General features: G+C 33.1%; 1 protein-coding gene across 2 annotated transcripts in view; it reads left to right on the top strand.

Moving 5' to 3' along the window:
* Positions 1-17,820, top strand: part of SLK (STE20 like kinase) — a 71,938-nt gene extending 54,118 nt beyond the window's left edge. For both annotated transcript variants that reach the window (XM_007479076.3, XM_056804423.1), the window contains 6 exons: positions 3,715-3,844; positions 5,036-5,160; positions 10,291-10,479; positions 11,421-11,546; positions 13,145-13,258; positions 14,061-17,820. In XM_007479076.3, the coding sequence (XP_007479138.1) occupies positions 3,715-3,844; positions 5,036-5,160; positions 10,291-10,479; positions 11,421-11,546; positions 13,145-13,258; positions 14,061-14,207 (831 nt within the window). In that variant the 3' untranslated portion in view covers positions 14,208-17,820. The remainder of the gene's footprint in view (positions 1-3,714; positions 3,845-5,035; positions 5,161-10,290; positions 10,480-11,420; positions 11,547-13,144; positions 13,259-14,060) is intronic.
* The last annotated feature ends 1,822 nt before the right edge of the window (positions 17,821-19,642 follow it).

The raw sequence follows: 19,642 nt of genomic DNA, 5'->3' as shown, positions 1-19,642 counted from the left end.
GCTTAAGCTAGAATTCATTAAAAAAAATTTTTTAAGTAGCTATGATGCACTATGTATTCTAGTGTATTGTGCCATTCATTATACTACCCAACACCTTTGCCTAGTTTTATGTTGTTGGTAATTTTGATAGGTTTGCCTTCTGTCTGTCCAAAACATTGATGAAAATGTTCAACAGAAGGCCAAAAAGTGGCCATTGGCCTGCCCATAGAGAATCCCTCCATGTTGACAGTAATTCTGTTAATAAGCATGTCTACATGGAGACCTAAATACAAACAGATAAAGCAGAGGGACAACTTACTTTCTTGTCTGTAAGTAGTTGATCATATGAGTTTTTCCATAATTTAAAAAGCTAAAAGGGTTTATTTCAGTTAGTAAACATCTATGTGCCAGGCACTCTGCTAAGCACCGAGGACACAAACATGAAAAAAAGAAAACAGGCCCTACCTTCAATGAGCTTGCAATGTAAAAGGGGAGGAAACCCCTCCAAAAGAAGCTGAAAAGTGGGAGTAAATAGTAGAGAAGATACCTAAATCAGGGGCAGGGGGAAGTCAGAGAATTCCCAAAGTAGTGCAGCCAAGTAAGTAATAAGGAGATATTGGAGCTGAGTTTCTTTCCTTAAATGGAGGTTTTAGAGTTCATGGCCCTAGTTAGTCTCCAGTTAGAGAGGTAGAAGATGGTGATGAGATTAAGTATACAAAGGCTGATGGGATCTTGAAGAATTATTCTAGGTAATTTGAAAATTAGACAGATTCTGTTTTCTGCCTAATACAAGACTGTGACATTAATCATATGAGAAAAATTGAGTTGATTTACAAGCTTTTACTTTTTACTGATATGATTGTAAATGTATTTTATGTTAATGCCAATTATACAGTTGAGGTAAGAGCAAAAATAACTTTTCTGCTCCCCTCCTTTTAAAAAATCCTTACCTTCTGTCTTAGAATGAATATTAAGTATTGCTTCCAATTGGGATTAAGTGACTTGCCCAGTGTAACACATCTAAGAAGTATCAGGTCAAATTTGAACCCAGGATCTCCCATCACCAGCCATGGCTCTCTAACTACCACGCCACCTAGCTGTCCCCATTTCCTGCTACTTTAGCTTTTTAAAAAATTATATGTAATCTTAAGTCATTTAAAAAAAGTTAAATATTTAAAAATTATTTATTTTAAAACACAGACTTTTTTATTCTTTTTTTTTCAGCTCCAAATTCTTTCCTTCCTCTCCTCCTCATTTCATTGAGAAGGCAAAAAAAACAAAAATTTGTTACAAATACATTTAGTCATAGAAAACAAATTTCTACAGTAGCCATGTCTGCATCCCACAGCCCCCCAAAAAAGGCAAGAAGGAAATATACCTCATTTTACACTCTTAAGTCAATTTTCTGTCTGGAGGTGGCTAGCATGTTTATCATGGGTCCTTTGGAATTATGGTAGGCCATTGTGTTGATCAGAGTTAAGTTTTTCACAGTTTGCAGTATTGCTGTAACTGTAGATTGTTCTCAGAGTTCTGCTCACTTCACTTTGTGTCAGTTCATATCTCTCCAGATTTACCTGAACCATCCTTTTAATTTCTTATTGCAAAATACTGTTTGATGTCCTTCATTTACTTTAACATCTTCAGCCATTCCCCAGTTGATGGGCACCTATTAAGAGCTGCTATCAGTGCTTTTGTACTAATGGGTACTTTTCCTCTTTGATTTCTTTGGGGATATACACCTAATAGTAGTATTATTGGATCAAAAGGTATGTACAGTTTAATAGTTTTTTTGGTCAGACTTCCAAATTTCTTTCCAGCATGGTTAGATTAGTTCACAGTTCCAGCAGAGTGCATTAGTGTCCCAATTTTTCCAACCCCCCCCCCAATTATTTGTCATTTTTTTGTCATCTTAGCCAATCTGATGGGTGTGTGAGGTGGTAACTAATGAGGTTTGTTTTTTTTAAACTTATACCTTCTGTCTTAAAATCAATACTGTGTATTGTTTATAAGCAGAAGAGCTGTAAGGGCTAGGCAATGGAGGTTATGACTTGCCCAGGGTTGCACAGCTAGGGAGTGTCTGAAGCCAGATTTGAATGCAGGACCTCCTGTCTCTAAGCCTGGTGCTCTATCCACTGATCTACCTACTTGCCTCCTAAGAGTTGTTTTAATATACATTTCTCTATTATTGATTTAGACCATTTTTTAAATCTGACTTTTCTCTGAAAGCTGCCTATTCATCTTTTTTTGATCATTTATCAATTAGAGAATAACTTCTATTCTTGTAAAATTGACTCAATTTTCTGTGTATTTTAGAAATCAGACCTTTGGCAGAAAACTTGCTGTAAGACTCCCCTTCTCCTGGTTCCTGCTTTTCTTTTTAATTTCAGGTGTATAGGTTGTGTTTATACAAATACTTTTTAATTTTATGGAATCAAAATTACCCATTTTGCCTCCTGTAAATCTCTCTTATCTCTTGTTTGTTCGGGAATTCTTATTCTGTCCATACATCTGACAAATAATTTTCCCTCTGTTCCACTAATTTGCTTATGATATTACCCTTTATTTTTAAATTATGGACTCATTTTGAGTTTATTTTAATATACAGTGTAAAATGTTGGTACATGCTTAGTTTCTGCCAGTCTCCTTTACAGTTTTTCTAACAGTTTTTGTTGCATAGTGAATTATTGCTCTAAAAGGTGGTTTTATCAGTCCTAAGGCATTTTTTAAAAATTCCTCTTAACAGTTTCATTAAGTTAAAAAGAGGGAATTTTCTGCCTCATAATCTCCATAGAAAGGCAGATTTCTATAGTGAACTTTCTCTTGACTTTCTTTCCTCAGGGCTGGTATAGTTTTGATTGAAATTCAGTGAATTTAATTGCAGGTCATGTCAGAGATTTAGTGGTTCATATCTGTTCTCATGTGGACATGTGTGTGTGTGTGTGTGTGTATGTGTATGTGTGTGTGTGTGTGTTAAAGGATCATTGGCTGACTTAATTTATCCCAACTTTTCATTTTTCATTTGTTAGTCAGCCTAACAGATCTCTAAATCTACATAATACTGTAATTTAGCACAACTTGCTTAAGAATAAGTCTAGGCATTTAGAGCCCTCCTAAGAGCCAAAGCCTGTAGTAATATGGTTACAATGCTTTTCTTTGTTGGTTGAGGGCTAGTAACCCTTTAATCTTAATCCTTCATAATTCTTTAGGAATGATGTGGTGGGCCTCAAATCATCATCCTTGGCACATATCTAAATGACATCTCCATCAATAAAAGACTCATCTCTTAACATAATTATTTTCTTGCTAACTGTTGCTTTCTCAGGGAAAAGTTGAAAATTAGGTCTTTTAAAAAAATTAGATATGTAAAACAACTTAACTAAGAGGCTAAATTACATCTTTTAAAAAAATTTTTATAGTATACTCTGGATGCTTCATTTCTGGAAGCAAGGTATTAGTGTAATAGTACAGTCTGTGTAATTATTGGTGTGTTTGTATATTTCTAGTGTGTGCATTGGTCTTAGTTTTGAGTTTAGAATGCTATATGCATTATATTACCATTTTATTTTTCTTTCTGATTATCCAAAAATTGGATAATAAGCACATTTTTAAATGTTGAGCATATGATTTTGGGGGATTTGTATAATAATGATCTGGATCTCTTGTTAAAACATTAAAATACACAGATGTACTGTTATATTCACAAAATACTTGTTAATAGACTTTTGTATCTGATAGGAACAAGAATTTGTTCAGAAGCAACAACAGGAATTAGATGGATCATTGAAAAAAATCATCCAGCAGCAGAAAGCAGAATTAGCTAATATTGAGCGAGAATGCCTCAATAACAAACAGCAGCTCATGAGAGGTATGTAGAAATATGCAGCTTCTCTATGTAAAAATAGAAGCAATAACTATTGAAAATAATTTGTGGAGTAGTGGAGTTTTTCTTTTCAGAGAGAAGAAAGGATAAAAAAGAAAAAGTAGTAGAGAGGAGTAGAGAATCTTTTTTAAAAGAAATATTGCTAAATTTAGAATTTTTATACAAATTGAAAATTTAAGATGAAAAATTAGCTCCTTAAAGCTTCTTTTATCTGTTCATCAGCTAAGTACAGCCAGAAGCTCTCTTTAGTAGTGTCAGATTCTCTTAACATCTTATATCTTTGAATATACTTCATGACTATATAATGGGATGGAAATTAAAAAAAATACTTATTTTCTCCAAATATTAGCTATTATACTTCTTTCTCATTGCTATCTAGATGGAATTTTGGAGGGTGTTATTAGTTAACTGTTCATATAAAATTAGAATAGGATGGAAAGAAGTAATCAATTGCTAATATCTATACAACTTTGGTAATTTTTCATTTTTTTGTACTTTCAAATTTAAGTACATATAAACTATTGGATACAGAATACACATTTTAGGTGGATATTAAAACTAGAAAGTAAGAATGTTATAAAAGAACAAAAGGATTTTTAAAATTAAATGCTTATATTATGTTTTATAAAGGACAACAGTCAATAAATTCACTAATGTAAAGAGATTACAGTCTCCCACACTGACATATGAACGCACACATACATTCTCTAAATAAAAACACATCTTAAATTCACAAATGCCTCTTTTTCCTTAAGACTAAAGTTCTATTAAAAACCATAATGGGAATTTAAATATTTGGTGCAACCACTAATCTAGTATTTTTCCAACAAAACCCAAGTATTTATATCACAGAACCCAGTTTATAGTAGACATCCATTAATATACAACTGAACATTACATCAAAAAAGGTACTGAATACAAAATTTCTTTTAATTTTGGTGGTTTCTAATTTCATGGCTCATTACAAAATTTTAAAAAATAAAAACGGCTTTTAAATATTAGAAAGAAATGGTAAAAATTATTTAATAAAACTATTGAATTTTCATGTAGGGCTGAAGCACTTAAAACTGACCCCCACCATCAAAATATTTACAAGTATTAGCTTAAATTTCAAGGGAACTAGAGAATTCCTTTCTTTCCAAAAGAATATTTTTGAAAATTGTTTTCCTTTTCCAGCTCGTGAAGCTGCTATTTGGGAACTTGAAGAACGACATTTACAAGAAAAACATCAGTTGCTTAAACAGCAGCTGAAGGATCAGTACTTCATGCAAAGACATCAGCTACTTAAGCGCCATGAAAAGGTTAATGAAAAGACACTTGTCCCCTTTCTTTTTTTTGCATTATGGTATTTGAAGGGCTTTTGAATATAACTAAAGGGAAAAGGGAAAGGAGCAAGCATTTATTAAGTCCCTACTATGGACCAGGTACTGTGCTAAATGTATTATAAATATTGGCTCATTTGATCCTCACAATAAATTTGAGAGGTAAGTGCTATTGTTATAACCCCATTTTATAATTGAGGAAATTCTCTAGGGTCACAAAGTTAATAAATATGTGAGACTGGATTCAACTTGGGTTCAAATTCAGCTGAAAGTGTTCTTTATTTTTTGTTTGGGGTGAGGGTAAGGATTTTGTTTTTTACATTTATATTGATATCTTTTGTTTTCATATCACCTTAATTTCCAACTATAACAACCTTTCCTCCTTCTCTAACTATTGAGCTTGTAACAAGCCTTGTAACAAAGAGTGAGGAAAAAAAGTCAACAAAACCAAGTAGCATATTGGTACCAGGTTTTATCATTATGATTACATAATAACTGTTTTAGCTTTTTCTTTTTGTTTTGACTATTTTTGTAATTTCTAATTCTGCTTACTTCATACTTCATGATTTCTTAAACATTCTTTTGAGTGCTTTGAATTGCTTATTATTATATGTACCTGCTTAGGCTTTCTAAATGCCACATTTTAGGTTGCCTTTTTGTTCTTACTATCTTTTATCCTAAAAATTTTTTTTAAGAATTGTGGAGTAGTAAATATATCCTAATCTTGGTTGTAAAATTAATATAAGCAGGTAATTGAAATATATAATTGCATTTATGAAATATAATCTTCATTTTGCTTCCTCATAGTAGCTTCTTAGACCCTATGTTTCAAGTATTAAAAATGAAGATTTTTACTTAGATCTTATAAAGAGAATTTCAAAAATTAGTTTATTATTCACTTAATTTTAAACAATTGAAAGACAAAATAAATATCCATTCATGATTTTACTTAAAGCACCGTAACTACATTTTTGTAGTAAATTAAATTATTTTTTGTCTGATTTTTGATGGTCATTATTCAGGTTGACAAAAGGAGGAAAACAGAAACTTGTCTTTAAAGACTTTTCAGTTTGGTGAGAAAAAACATTTTTTGAATGTTTAAGTTACAAGGAAAGCAAGGGCAGGTTGGTAAAGAAATGAAGGAAAATTCAAGTATTATTTTCATTTCATTCTAAAAGATACAAGATTTTATAGAAGAAAAACCTGGCCGTTCATGTTTCTTAAGCATCTATTACATTTAAGACTTTTAGTTAAGTTAGCAGATTTTCTGATATTATATTAAAATGTAGATTTTATATTTGTATGTAGTGGAAAATTTCCCCAAATGGTTTTTTAAAAATTAAGTACACAAAAGTCTAAAAGCAAATAAAAATTATTTGACTGAGATTTGTTGTTGTTATTTAACTCCTACCTTCCATCTTAGAATCAGTACTGTGTATTGGTACTAAGACGGAAGGAGGGGTAAAAGCTAGTCAACGTGGTTTAAGCTAGGAAGTGTCTGAGGTCAAATTTGAACCCAGGTTCTCTTGTCTCTAGGCCTGGCTCTCAATCTACTAAGCCACCTGGCTGACCCTTCACATTTACTTTTGAAATCTTTCAATATTTTTTCCCAATTACATGTAAAAAGAATTTTTAACATTAGTTTCCTAAAATTTAGAGTTCCAAATTCTCTCCCTTCCTCCTTTCCCTTATTAAATAAGCATTTTGATATGTGACATCATGTAAAACACATTTCCATATTGGTTATGTTGTAGAAGCCAACATAAAAAAATATTATGAAGGAAAATAAAGTGAAAAATGTATGCTTCAGACTCCATCAGTTCTTTCTTTGGAGGTAGATATCATTTCTCATCCTAAGCCTTCAGAATTATCGTGGATCATTTGTATTGCTGAGAATAGCCAAGTTATTCACAGTTTTATCATCATACAATATTGCCTTTTCTGCAATATTGCCACAATATTCTCCCTGTTCTGCTCTTCTCACTTTGCATAAGTTCATGTCAGTCTTTCCAGGTTTTTCTGAAAGAATAATGTTCATCATTTCGTGTATCATAATAGTATTCCATTCTAATTATCTAATTATTTTTAATTTATTTTTATTTATTTAATTATTCCATTTTAATCAAATGCCATAACTTCTTTAGCTATTCCCTGTTTGATGGACATCCCCTTACTTTTTATTTCTTTGCCACTATAAAAAGAGCTGTTGTATACAAATATTGTATAAATAGGTCCTTCTTCTCACCACCCTTGCCCCCTTTAAAAAATATCTTTGAGAGACAAACCTAGTAATGTAAAGCATCTATTTTCACAGCACTATGTTAAGACCTTGGTGGGATGAGGGGGGTTAAAAATGCATATGGTTCTGCTCTTAAGAAGTATAGTTTGGCAATAAACAATATGGAAGTTTTGCATAATAATAAATGTATTACACAGATAAAATTGCTTACCATCTCCAAATGGGGAGAGGGAAGGGAGGAAAGGAGAGTTTGGATCCTGTACTTTTGGGAAATGTTTGTTGAAAATTATTATTCTATATAATTGGGAAAATAAAATATCTTTGAATTAAAAAATATAGTTTGAGAAGAGAAATTATATTAGACATACATTACATGCTGATGTGCAGTTTCAGCCCTCTGTAGCATATAGCCTACTATTTAAAACTTAAACACAGTATCATTCAAGGACAACTCTCAATTCTTCCCTTTTTTATATTTCAAATTCCTTTAATATCTTCTGTCACCTTTTCCACCTTTGTTTTCTAAACTTTGACCAGAAGTATTTCTTTTCTTTGCCAAGGCCAACTCATTTCTTTGTGGATTTGATGTAATCCTCCCACCCCATTCACCCCTATGTCTCATTTTCAGTCATTCTTTTAGCTCCTCAGTTACCTACAAACATGCCCAAGGCTACTCCATCCTTAAACAATTCCCTTGAATCTATCATCCCCTCAACTTGTCATCCTTTATCTTCTCTCCCTTTTATAGCCAAATCCCTTTAAAAAATGAAATTTATGCTTATTATTTCCAATTCTCTTATTTCTCAGCCCTTGAAGTCTTAGTTTTCTAACTGAAACTACTTTCTTGAAGGTTACCAATGTTCATTTAATTACTAAATAGAATAGTCTTTTCTCAGTTCTCTCTCTTTTTTTTTTACCTTTCCTGTAGTATTTGAAACATTTGACTTTTCTCCATTGGGTTTTTATGTCACATGGAACATTCTCACACATTTTCGGCTATTCTTTTCAGTTTGCTGGATCATTAGCCATATTTGGTTTTGATCTCTGTGCAGATAACTCTCAGATTTGTATATTCAGCTCTATCTATTCTTTCCCCTCAACTCTAGTCCTACATCACCTATTGAACATTTTCAGCTGAATTTCTGAAAGAAAATTTAAACTTTATGTCCAAAGCAGTAATTAAGTTTATTCACCCCCAACATCACAATTTCTATCAAAGGACCTCCTAGCCTACCCTTTGAAGTTTGTAGCCTCTCTCTCTCACTCTTTACATCCAATCAGTTGTCGAGTCCTTTTAATTCTTTTTGCACAGCATCTCTTATATCTATTACATTCTGACTCCTCACATAGTCATCACTTCTCACCAGGACTATTGCAGGAGCCTTCTCATTAGTGTCTAAGTTTCTAGCCTTTCTTGCCCATATTCTGCACAACTGCTAAAGTGATATTCAAGGTTCAGCTTAAGTGCTACCTTGTGTCTGACATCTGTTCTCTCCTCTTGCTCCCTTAATTGCTAGCGGGAGCGGCCTTGCTCCCTCTGAAATTATTTTATTTTTTTAAATTTGATTTAGTCAATTTAGAACATTATTCTTTGGTTACAAGAATCATATTCTTTCCGTCCCCTCTCTCCAGCCTTCTCATAGCTGATGTGCATTTCCACTGGGTATTACATATGTGTCCTTGATCAAAATCTACCTCTGAAATTATTTTAAATTTACTTTGAATATGTTTTGAAATTACTTATCTGTGTTCATTTTCTACCTTTTGTCCTTCCAGAAAGTTAGGTACTTGAGGGCAGAGACATTTCTTTCTGTCTTTTAATATTTTTCCTAGGCCTCTAGCATACTAGGCATTTAATGCATGTTGAATGAATAGATTATTTGTCCTATGAGTTGCACAAAGTGCTATAAAGTGAGTAGCTCAGAGGGGAGAAGGGAAGGCAATAATCATTTATATATTTATATAGCACCTACTATGTGCCAGGCACTATGCTAAATACTTCAAAAATATCTCATTTAATCCTCATAATGTGAAGTAGGTGCTGTTAATAACCCTATATTGTGGAGAAAACTGAGGCAAACAGAAGATAAATGACTTGCCTAGGGTCACATAATTAGTTGGTATTGGGGATCACATTTGAGCTCACTGCTGTATCCATTGTACTGTATAGCTACATTTAGGGAATGAAGTGAAGTGGGGATGAATAAGAAGAGACTCCATGGACAAATTTCTGTTCAGTCAAGGATCTTGAAGGATGGTTTGGATTTTGATAGTGTTCTAGTGAGGAGAGCATTCTTGATGGGGTGAGAAGACAGAAAACTGAAGGTGGAGATGACAGCATGATTCATCAAATGTTTGCAGAATGCCAGATAGATTACTTTGGCTGTAGCCTAGTGTATAGAGGAATAGTGAGAGAGGAGGCTATAAAGATGCCATAAGAGTAGATTGTGGAGCATCTTGAATGCCAGGTTAACAAATTTTGAATTTTATTCTGTAGATGACAGGGAACCATTAAAGGTTATAGTTGGGAGAGTGACGTGATTCTTTAGAAATATTAATCTGTTGGTAGACTGCATGATAGATTGGAAAAGGAGGAAAATCTCAGATGTTATTTGTTTGGTATAATTCATTAAACTAACAGTTGTGAGACAAATGGCACAGATGTAACTCTGACATATTCTAAGAGCCATTCAATAGAAATATAAGGAATAGCCAAGTTTTAATATGTCAATAGAATTATAGTTATATTATTTTTGACTAATGTATTTAAGGATATGTCTTCTAGAAGATAGTATGTGACAGTGCCTAAAATTAAAGTTGGTATAATATATTATTTCAACATCAGTAGATTGCATTTGAAACTTTTGTAGGAAACAGAACAAATGCAGCGATATAATCAACGGCTAATTGAAGAGTTAAAAAACAGACAGACTCAAGAAAGAGCAAGACTACCCAAGATCCAGCGGAGTGAAGCCAAGACTCGGATGGCTATGTTCAAGAAGAGTTTGAGAATCAATTCAACAGGCACTCCAGACCAAGACCGTGACAAAATTAAACAGGCAAGGAGCTAAATTACTTGCTTCAAATACTTAGGTATTTAAAAAATTAAATTAGCTTTGAAAGACAAACCATATAGTATTTATTGATACATATTTAACACCACCTTCAGCCTAATGAGACACAATCCAAATCAGTATAGATGTATAGCCATAATCAACTTCTTAGGGCTGGTGCTGTTTAAAGAAGGGTTCCTCTACCTGACCCCCACCCCCCACCTCAAGACTTTTAAATATATTGATTTCAGAAATTAGATTGGAACTATACTAATCTGGGGAATCGTGATAAAGCTATACTAAATTGCTCAAATTTAAATTGTTATATTGGCTCACTGTAACACTACTGATAGAACTTCTTATTGCATTTTCATCCATATACCACCTGGGTTCCATAGCAATTAGGAGGGTATGGGAAATATAATCAGAAGATATCAAAAGCCTTGATGTATAGGAATAAGTTGTGGAGGGTGTTTCCCATCTGAATCCAACTTTGCAGCTTCATTATTCTTCATTATTCTCATAGCTTGAAGCTGTGATAAAAGGTATTAGTCAATCAGAATAACCTGATAGTGCTCATTTAGTGAAGACTCACAAGCTATTAAATTAAATTTAGTCTGCATTTCCCAGATATTCTGATCACAGGGCAAAGTAAGGCCATTCTCCTTAGGCCTTATGTGTGAAAAGAACCAGAAATTTTTAAGCATGACTTTTCTTTTCTTCCTCCTTTATTTAGAGGAAGAAGCTTGGAAAAAATTTTCAGCTTATTTTTTAACACATAGGCATATTGATAAAGTAGTTTTTTATAAGTTTGAAAATAAATTACTGCTATAACTTTATTGTAACTTAAAATTTCCAGCTTAATTTATTAAGTTAAAATCCTTAAATGGACATACAATAAAGTAAGATGCTTATGATTCTGTTTTGCTTCCTGGCTTGTTTGTCAGTTTGCTGCTCAAGAAGAAAAGAGACAGAAAAATGAAAGGATGGCTCAGCACCAAAAGCATGAAAATCAGATGCGAGACCTTCAGTTGCAGTGTGAAGCTAATGTCCGAGAATTACATCAACTACAGGTTAGCTTTATAAGCATCAAAACAATGGGAGCTCACATAATTTAATCACTCATTTCTACAGATCTAAATGAGAAGCATATTGCCTAGTAGTAAAATAATAATATAAAGAATTCTTAAAATAACTACCTACCTCCTCTTTTCATTAGCTTTGTAGTTTTAATATTTTGTATCTCAGAGAAAACATAAATATATTTAAAATTGAACTAGCTATGACGATTGTTCTTTTAAATACGAATTTTCTGTTAAGTCAGTATAAGTTGGAATTCATTTATTACCATGTCCTTGAAAACTGTGCTCAGAAATATTCTTAGGGATATAGTTTCTCAGATTTATAAGGGGAACTTTAGAGAAGATTTTCTTTGTTTCTTACCTAGAATATACAGCTCCCATTGCCTGACTGTTGTAGTTTTTGTAGTTGTTAATGCCATTTTAGGCATCCAGTAAAAAAAAAAATATATATATATATATATACACACACACATATATATACATATATATAAATATTTTAATTAATTTAATTAAATTAATAATAATGATATATATATATATAATTGAATTGTTTTCCAATGGTTACTAAATTTTAGCATCTAGTATTGGTGATAAAGTATAAACAAAACTGCCTTCTAATTTCTTTGACAGGTTTGTAAGTTTGTTTCCTAATAGAAAAAAGTGAGAGAAGAAGTAGAATTTATTCATTCTACTTAACCTTTTTTTATATACAGTAAATGACAAATCTGACTTTTTAAGCCAGGAAAAAAAGCTTTTATTTAGGCCAGGTTTCATTTTCTGAATCTTGACCATTGTTTCTTTTTTTTTTTAAACCCATACCTTCTGTCTTGGAGTCAATACTCTGTGTATTGGCTCCAAGGCAGAAGAGTGGTAAGGGCTAGGCAATGGGGGTCAGGTGACTTGCCCAGGGTCACACAGCTAGGAAGTGGCTGAGGCCAGATTTGAACCTAGGACCTCCTGTCTCTAGGCCTGGTTCTCAATCCACTGAGCAACCCAGCTGCCCTCTTGACCATTGTTTCTTAAGAAAATTTTAACTATCTATCATTGTGCGATGTCTAATATCAAGCCAGTAATCAAATTTTGAAAACACAATAGTGGAAAATCACCTATTTGTTAAAAAATATTCTTAAGTCCTCTTTTTGAAAAAGCAAAAAAAATTGGAAACAACCTATTGGCCTAGAATATGGCTGAATAGATTCTGACATATTAACATGATAGAACATTATTGCATTATATAGAAAGATAAGTATAAGGCATACAAAGAATTTGGCAAAACCTATATGAAGTAATTGTATCAGTTGATTACAGTTGCATTTTTTTAAAAGAAGGAAAAAGGAAGGAAAGCCAATAAGTAAAAATTTCAAACAGACAGAAAAGGATAATGAACAAGCATTTTTTTTCCACTTGTTTGTCAATTCTTTTGATTCTACTTTAATAAGTGTTAATGATTGTATATTGGATTTACTTGTTACTGATTATGCTTTTAATGATTACTAAGTTTTAAAAGAAATGATTTTGTTCCCATAAAAGTTTATTGAGTTGATTAGTGTTACCTACAGCTATGCTTTTTTTTTTTTCTATATTTTCAGAATGAAAAATGCCATCTCTTGGTTGAACACGAGACTCAGAAACTAAAGGAGTTAGATGAAGAACATGGCCAAGAATTAAAGGAATGGAGAGAAAAATTAAGACCCAGGAAAAAGGTGACTTAAAAAAATAGATAAAAAGCCAGTATCCCAATTCTGTATAATTTAGTGCAACACATTTGAAGCTGAATTGGTAGCAGTTTGATAGTCATCTCACAAAATAAGAATCTCAAAAGGGAGCTCATAAAAATTTTTGTTTACTTTGATATCAAATCACAATTTTTAAAATATATGTCAATTTCACTAGCAGATTTTTGGCAAGTAGTTGTCTGCTCTTCATTCAAATATACTTAAGAATTTAATAATTTTTTGTTACTTCAGAATTTTCAATATATATTTCCTCAGCTATTTATTTAGAACAGTCTTGAATTAAAAGTGTATAATTTTGTGGTTGGAAAATGGTTTTCTACTTTAGGATTATGATGCTACATAATATTAGGTGGACTAGAATTAAGTCACTGTGGGAAACTTTCAGATATCCAAGGATGCCTGCCAGCCAATTCAGTTTTTTTCTAGAGCCAATTTAGGTGTAGGTAAACTGGTCAAACTTAGTTTGCCAGAATGAATGGTTACTTGCTATAATTCTGAGTTCGAAATCCAGAGCAAGAAAGCAGTAATATTTGTATATTCTCTAGAGATTCCAAAGTGACAGATGTTTCTTTTATCTTCCACCTGAGGCAGTGGTGAAGAGCAGCAGAAGGCTTAAGGATGTAGAGGAATGGGACTGGAAATATTCTAGGGCTGAGACTATTTCATTATTATTTAGAACAAATTCTATAAAATCACATTATATGACAACTTTTTTTTCTCCTCTGTATTCTTCCCCATATCCTCTTATTCTATACCCTCTTCCTCTCAGACACTTGAAGAAGAGTTTGCCAGGAAGCTTCAGGAACAAGAAGTGTTCTTTAAAATGACTGGGGAGTCTGAATGCCTTAACCCTTCAACCCAGAGTCGTATCTCCAAATTCTACCCAATTCCTAGCCTGCACTCCACTGGATCATAACTCCAGAAAGTATGCTTGTGTTGGTCTTTTTTAAATTTGCTATTCTCTTCATCTTTTGCCACACTAAACTACAACTTCATTGGAGAGTTCATGAAGACAATCACCTGCATCACTGTTTAAGTGGGGTTTTTTGGTTTGCTTTACTCAGAATGTTATGGTAGAGATGGAGAAGGTAACTAGGGCAGACATCATTTGCTCTGTGTTAGACAGTGTGGTGTCTTAGTTATTTCTTAAGGTTTTTTTTTTATATTAAACTAAAAACATCTTTATTCTTTAAACATTAAATTACTCATAAGTGTTAAGAGAAATAATGTTTGACATCGCAAAAAACCTGTCATGTAAAACATTGCTAATAAGTATCTTTTTAACCGAGCTTAGTTCTCAATGATGACTAAATTCCATAGTTGAAACACCACTATATAGAGTTTGGAATTTTGTGTGGTGAATCAGCTTTCATGAAAAAAGACATATAAATTACTCAATATGTTTATTTAGTAAAAGAATTTATTATGTTTTATTCTTAAATTCAGTAACAAACCCTTTTAAAAGAGAATTTTTCAACAGTTTGTGTGAAATAACTATATTACAAGTGTTCAGTCTGATAAATGAAGGTGCTTTCATTAATATAGTGCCTGACATATAAATTTGTTCACTTCTATAATAGGATTTTCTTTACTAGGTTGAGGGAGGAGAGAGAAAAGTACTCTTAGCATTAGTGTTACCATTTAAAAAATCTTGCTGCTACTAACCTTGTCAAAATTCTCACTCAAAAATATTTTGCACTAAATTGCATAAAGGTGAAAGAAAATCCTATTAAGAGTTAGTTATTCTTACAAATTTGGAAGTTCTACAAACTGAAATAAATATAGATTTAATGGTTACAGTTTAGCTTAACAGGGATAACCCATTTTCTTCAATATACTTGGGCTAATTAAGTGGCTTCTCCCTCATCTTACCAAAGTCTTCACTTAAAATACTTTTAGAGTCCAGAGACCTTGAATTATATTTATAAACACAGTGAACAAAATTAAAAAGAAATATTTTGAAGACTTTCAGAATACTCAAAAAGATTTAAGTTAAATATTTAGACCTATGTTTTTGGAATTGTATTTGGTTTCTTACATGTTACAATTTTACTTTGTTTTAACTTGTTTTAAGTTGATGTATTTTAAATTATTTGATTTGCAGTGGCTAAAATCAAACTTTCATCATGTCATTTGTGAGAAGTATAGCTATTAAAGAATTATTCAGTTACTTGCTCTTTTGAGGGTTAGATTCTCAAGTATGAGGCATATCAAGACAGTGTTATAAACTGTTCTATGGTATGTGAAAGACAAGTATGTATATGATACTTGCTTTCTGTCATTTAAAACACACTATCTTATAAGAGTCCTTGGTACCCAGTTTTAAAAGATCTATTTTCTATCTTGCTGGTTTGTATTAAATAGGAGGCTAGTAGAACTCCCAAGAGTGTAATTTCCTTTAAACATTGTTGAGATAAGGAAAAGAAATGTAAATAACAATTTCATTCTCTTGCAGTTCACTGAAAAAACTTTGGATGCAGAAGCTTACTCTGTCAGTTGTTTAAGTGATTGGAAAATGCATGTTGAATTTTAATTTTGTAATTAGTGTTTTTGATAAGCATAATTTACTTGGACTACTTTATAGCTAGCCTTAATTTCTGGCCAACTTTTTTTTAAATATATATATATATATATATATACACATATATATAAAAATATATCATGTACTGGTTGTAAATTCACACATCATTTTCATTCAAATGTGTTATTGTATGCAGAACTCTTAAATAGCTTATTCTCAAATGCTGAGATGAAAGATGTTCTGGAAGGCCTTTTTAAGCTACATCTTTATAAAAGTAATTAATATTCAGTATGAAAATGGAAATTGTTTATATTGTTATCATAAAAATATTACAGTATCATGATGTCCGATGTATTCAATGATTTATTTGAATTGGGGGATGGTGAGAGAGGAGGAAAATAGATGTGTTCACATACCACTTTTTCCTTGGAAAATATCAGTTCATTGGCTTTTTGTATTCACTCTTTTCTCAACAGAGGATATTGGTGTTCTCATTCTTTAATTGATAGTTCATACGCTAATAGTATGTTGGGAACCTAACTACTTTCCTCTGAATATTTTATATCTTCTACTCTTATTGAAGTTGCATGTTCACATTACTGATTAAGGAGATCAGCCCAAGATTATGATGGCTGACCCTTTAGGTAAGTTTGATTGTTAGAAAGCTCTATCCTGGTTGTAATGCCCTCGTTTTGTATCTCCCTTTCCACTAGATTCAGTGTTCAAGAATGAATTCTGCCTTAAAGAATGATCATTTTTCAAAAGGTTAGGAAAAGAATAGAGATTTACATGTTGGAATCAAAAGATAAGTCCAACATGAAAACTGATAAAGATCCTTTTAAAAATATTTTATTGTGTTAAGTTATAATTGAATACTTGTTTGCTTACCCATTGTTAGCCTCAACTATAAAGGTTCATTTTTACATTCAGATAAAAGATAGGGATTTTTTTTCCTCTGAGGAAAGTAGTTCTTTGAAGGCTCGGTGTGTAGTCATAACCACTTTTGGCTTGTTTTCTATGTTAATGTGGCAGAACATGCAATGAAGCCCATTAAAGAAAACCTCATCCTTATATTTTTTCCTGTATTATATAGATGCACACTTCTAATGTTCCCAAGCGGATATAACTCAGCCAATTGTGCTGAATATCTGTTTCTTAGCCCTTTAATCAATAGCTGGGGTGCAAATTGCTAAGTTAAGTTAAGCTCATGTGAATTTATGAATAAGCTTTTCTTACCCTTTTCCTTGGGGCCTGGGGAGGCCACAGGTTGGGTAAGCAGAAAATTCAGCTTTTTGCCATTTAGCTAATATGATAATCTCCCTGTAACCTGTGATGGGTTAAGCTGAGTTTTAAGTAAGACAAAAACCAGAACCACAGCTACCTCTAAGAAGTAGTGTTTTCCTCAAGCACAAAAACGCTCAGGCATACTAGGCCCAATTCATTGTAGGGTCTCCAATTTTATAAGCATCAGCAAGTTTTAGAACTGCCTTTTGTAATCTCTAAAACCCAGTTTAGCTAATAGCTCTCTCCCATACCATTCAGTGCTTAGAAGAGAAGGTTATTCAGAAAGAGCCAAATTCAGTCAAATTATTAGGTAGACATGGATATATGATTAAAGGAAAATCCAGAACTGAGAGAGGAAGTTATTTCTAGTTCTAAGAGTGGAAATCGGTTCTTTTCGAGAAAAAGGTATTTTACAGGAAATAGTATAATCTTATGAAAAGCATTTCTGATGAAGGCCCAATAACCCAACACCTGTCTTGTTGCCATGGTGATAGTGGTTTTGCTCTAGCTTTAAAGTTCTGCTCCTGAACTTAAGGCAGAACATTCCTGTAAGTTTCCATGTAGACTGCTGCTGTAGGTGATGCTGTTCTGACTTGTGATGCCATGGCTCCACAAATTTTTCAGAAAGAACTCTTGTTCCAGTTTGTGCCTCTTGTCTACTGGAGAGCAAATGTCTTTGCAGTTGTGGAATTGACACACTAAAATAAAGTCATTTCTTAATCTATTTGGGGAAGCAGTGTTTTGTTAAGAATCTCGTTAAATGGATCGTCCTATTTAAAAACTGGCTGCTTTGTTCTTTTTTCACAACTATTAGTGAACTTCTGTTCCATTGAGTTTTTTCTCCTTTGCTTATTGGCTTTCTGGGCATCATACCTATTACCCTTGTAGCTAATGCTAAGCCTTCTCTGTACTGTTATAACAGTATGTGCATACAGGCATGTGCATATACACTCTTAAGGGCCAGAATGTAAGGGGTTAAAATTAAAGGGTTGGACTAAATTTATCAGAGTGTGGTCGCCAGGAATTAATTAATTCCAAATGATTTTTTTATGGTAATTTATTTACAAAAGGAGAAAGTAAAAGTAAGAAAATCAAAGAGAGGATAGGGTAAGATATCTAACATAACACACTAAATATTTTGCTCAACTCAGACAGGGTTAATTAGTCCTTAGCTAGAGGGGCCTCAGCCTTGAGCTAAGGGCCCGGTGGTGAATAAAAGCAAGGGCTTCAGCCAGGAAACCTCTCTCAAGAGGGGAGACCTCTCCTGAGGCTAGTCCCTTCAGAAAATCTAGTAAAGGAGTCAGCCTTTCTTATTCACCCTCGTGGTGGTTCTAATAGAAGCAGTCCTCAGCCAGAGCTCCTCCAAGATCAAGTTGAAGGCAAAAGACCTTGTCACAGGAAGTTCTTGGCATTTTTAAAGACCATTTCTTTTATCACTGTTTTTTTTTGTGTCATTTTAATTTCCCACTCTATCTCACATCTATTCAGAGAATCATCTTTGATAGCAAAGGATAAGAAAGAGGGAAAAAAAGTTCAGTAAAATTAACTTGTTCATCAACCCAGTCCAACAATATATGTAGTATTCCAAACCCATACTCTCCCACCTCTGCAAAGAAGAGGGATTCTGCATGTAATTTAAACATAGAATGACTAAATCTATTTCTGCTAAAGTAATTTTATGTATATCATGACTGTTCATTGGGGAAAATCCATCACTGAGTAATTAACATCATTTTTCTTTAGCCTTGAAGATTGATTAAAAGAACTTAACATTTTGCTTCGGGAGGGAAAGGGACATATGGAAGAGGGCATAATGGGTGCTTCCAAACCTTCAAGCAAAGACTATATTACTACATGTTGGAAGAATTTTTTTCAGGTATGGTTTGGACTATGTGGTTACTGAATTTATTTTCAACTCTGAGACTACATGACAGTTTTCAGTGATTACTGGGGGCATACCTCTTTTCTTTCAGAATTTAGGACTTCTGTCTACAATTGAAAAACCAGTAACTTCTTGATGGGAATAAAGCTTCATCTTAGTGGACATCATCTAGTTTTCATCCTAATTAATGCTCACTACAGTGGGAAGAGTCCTAGATTTGGATTTCATGATTCAAGTGTGAATTCTGGCTCTGCAACTTTAATCTCACTGGACCTCATCTACAGAATGAGGGAGAAGATTGAATTAGATGATTTCCAAAGTTCTAAATCTAGGATACTTTTAAACCCAATCATTTACTGAACACTGTGTAGATAGAAACTACTCCTTAAATTTGTCCTACCCTGCATCCCCTTTTGCGTGCCTACTTTGGGTGACGGAGGGGGACAGAAGTAAAAAGGTGTGAATGAGAGGAGGTCGCTTTCTCTGGGTTGGCGCTGTGGTGGAAGATAGTCTTGAGTGGGAGCTCTGGTCCCTGCTGTGTACTTGAGAGTTTTTTTGCAGACTTTGGTGGCTTGGCAGGCTTCCTGATTTGGTTTAGGGTAATTTAGCTAGGTGATATTTTCTTTCTCCTTCCTACATTTCTCTCTTTTTACTTTATCTCCAT

The sequence above is a fragment of the Monodelphis domestica genome, chromosome 1 (genome assembly GCF_027887165.1).
Source record: "Monodelphis domestica isolate mMonDom1 chromosome 1, mMonDom1.pri, whole genome shotgun sequence".
Classification (NCBI taxonomy): domain Eukaryota; kingdom Metazoa; phylum Chordata; class Mammalia; order Didelphimorphia; family Didelphidae; genus Monodelphis; species Monodelphis domestica.
The sequence above is the reverse complement of the archived record's forward strand: the minus strand, read 5'-3'. Positions and strand labels throughout refer to the sequence as shown.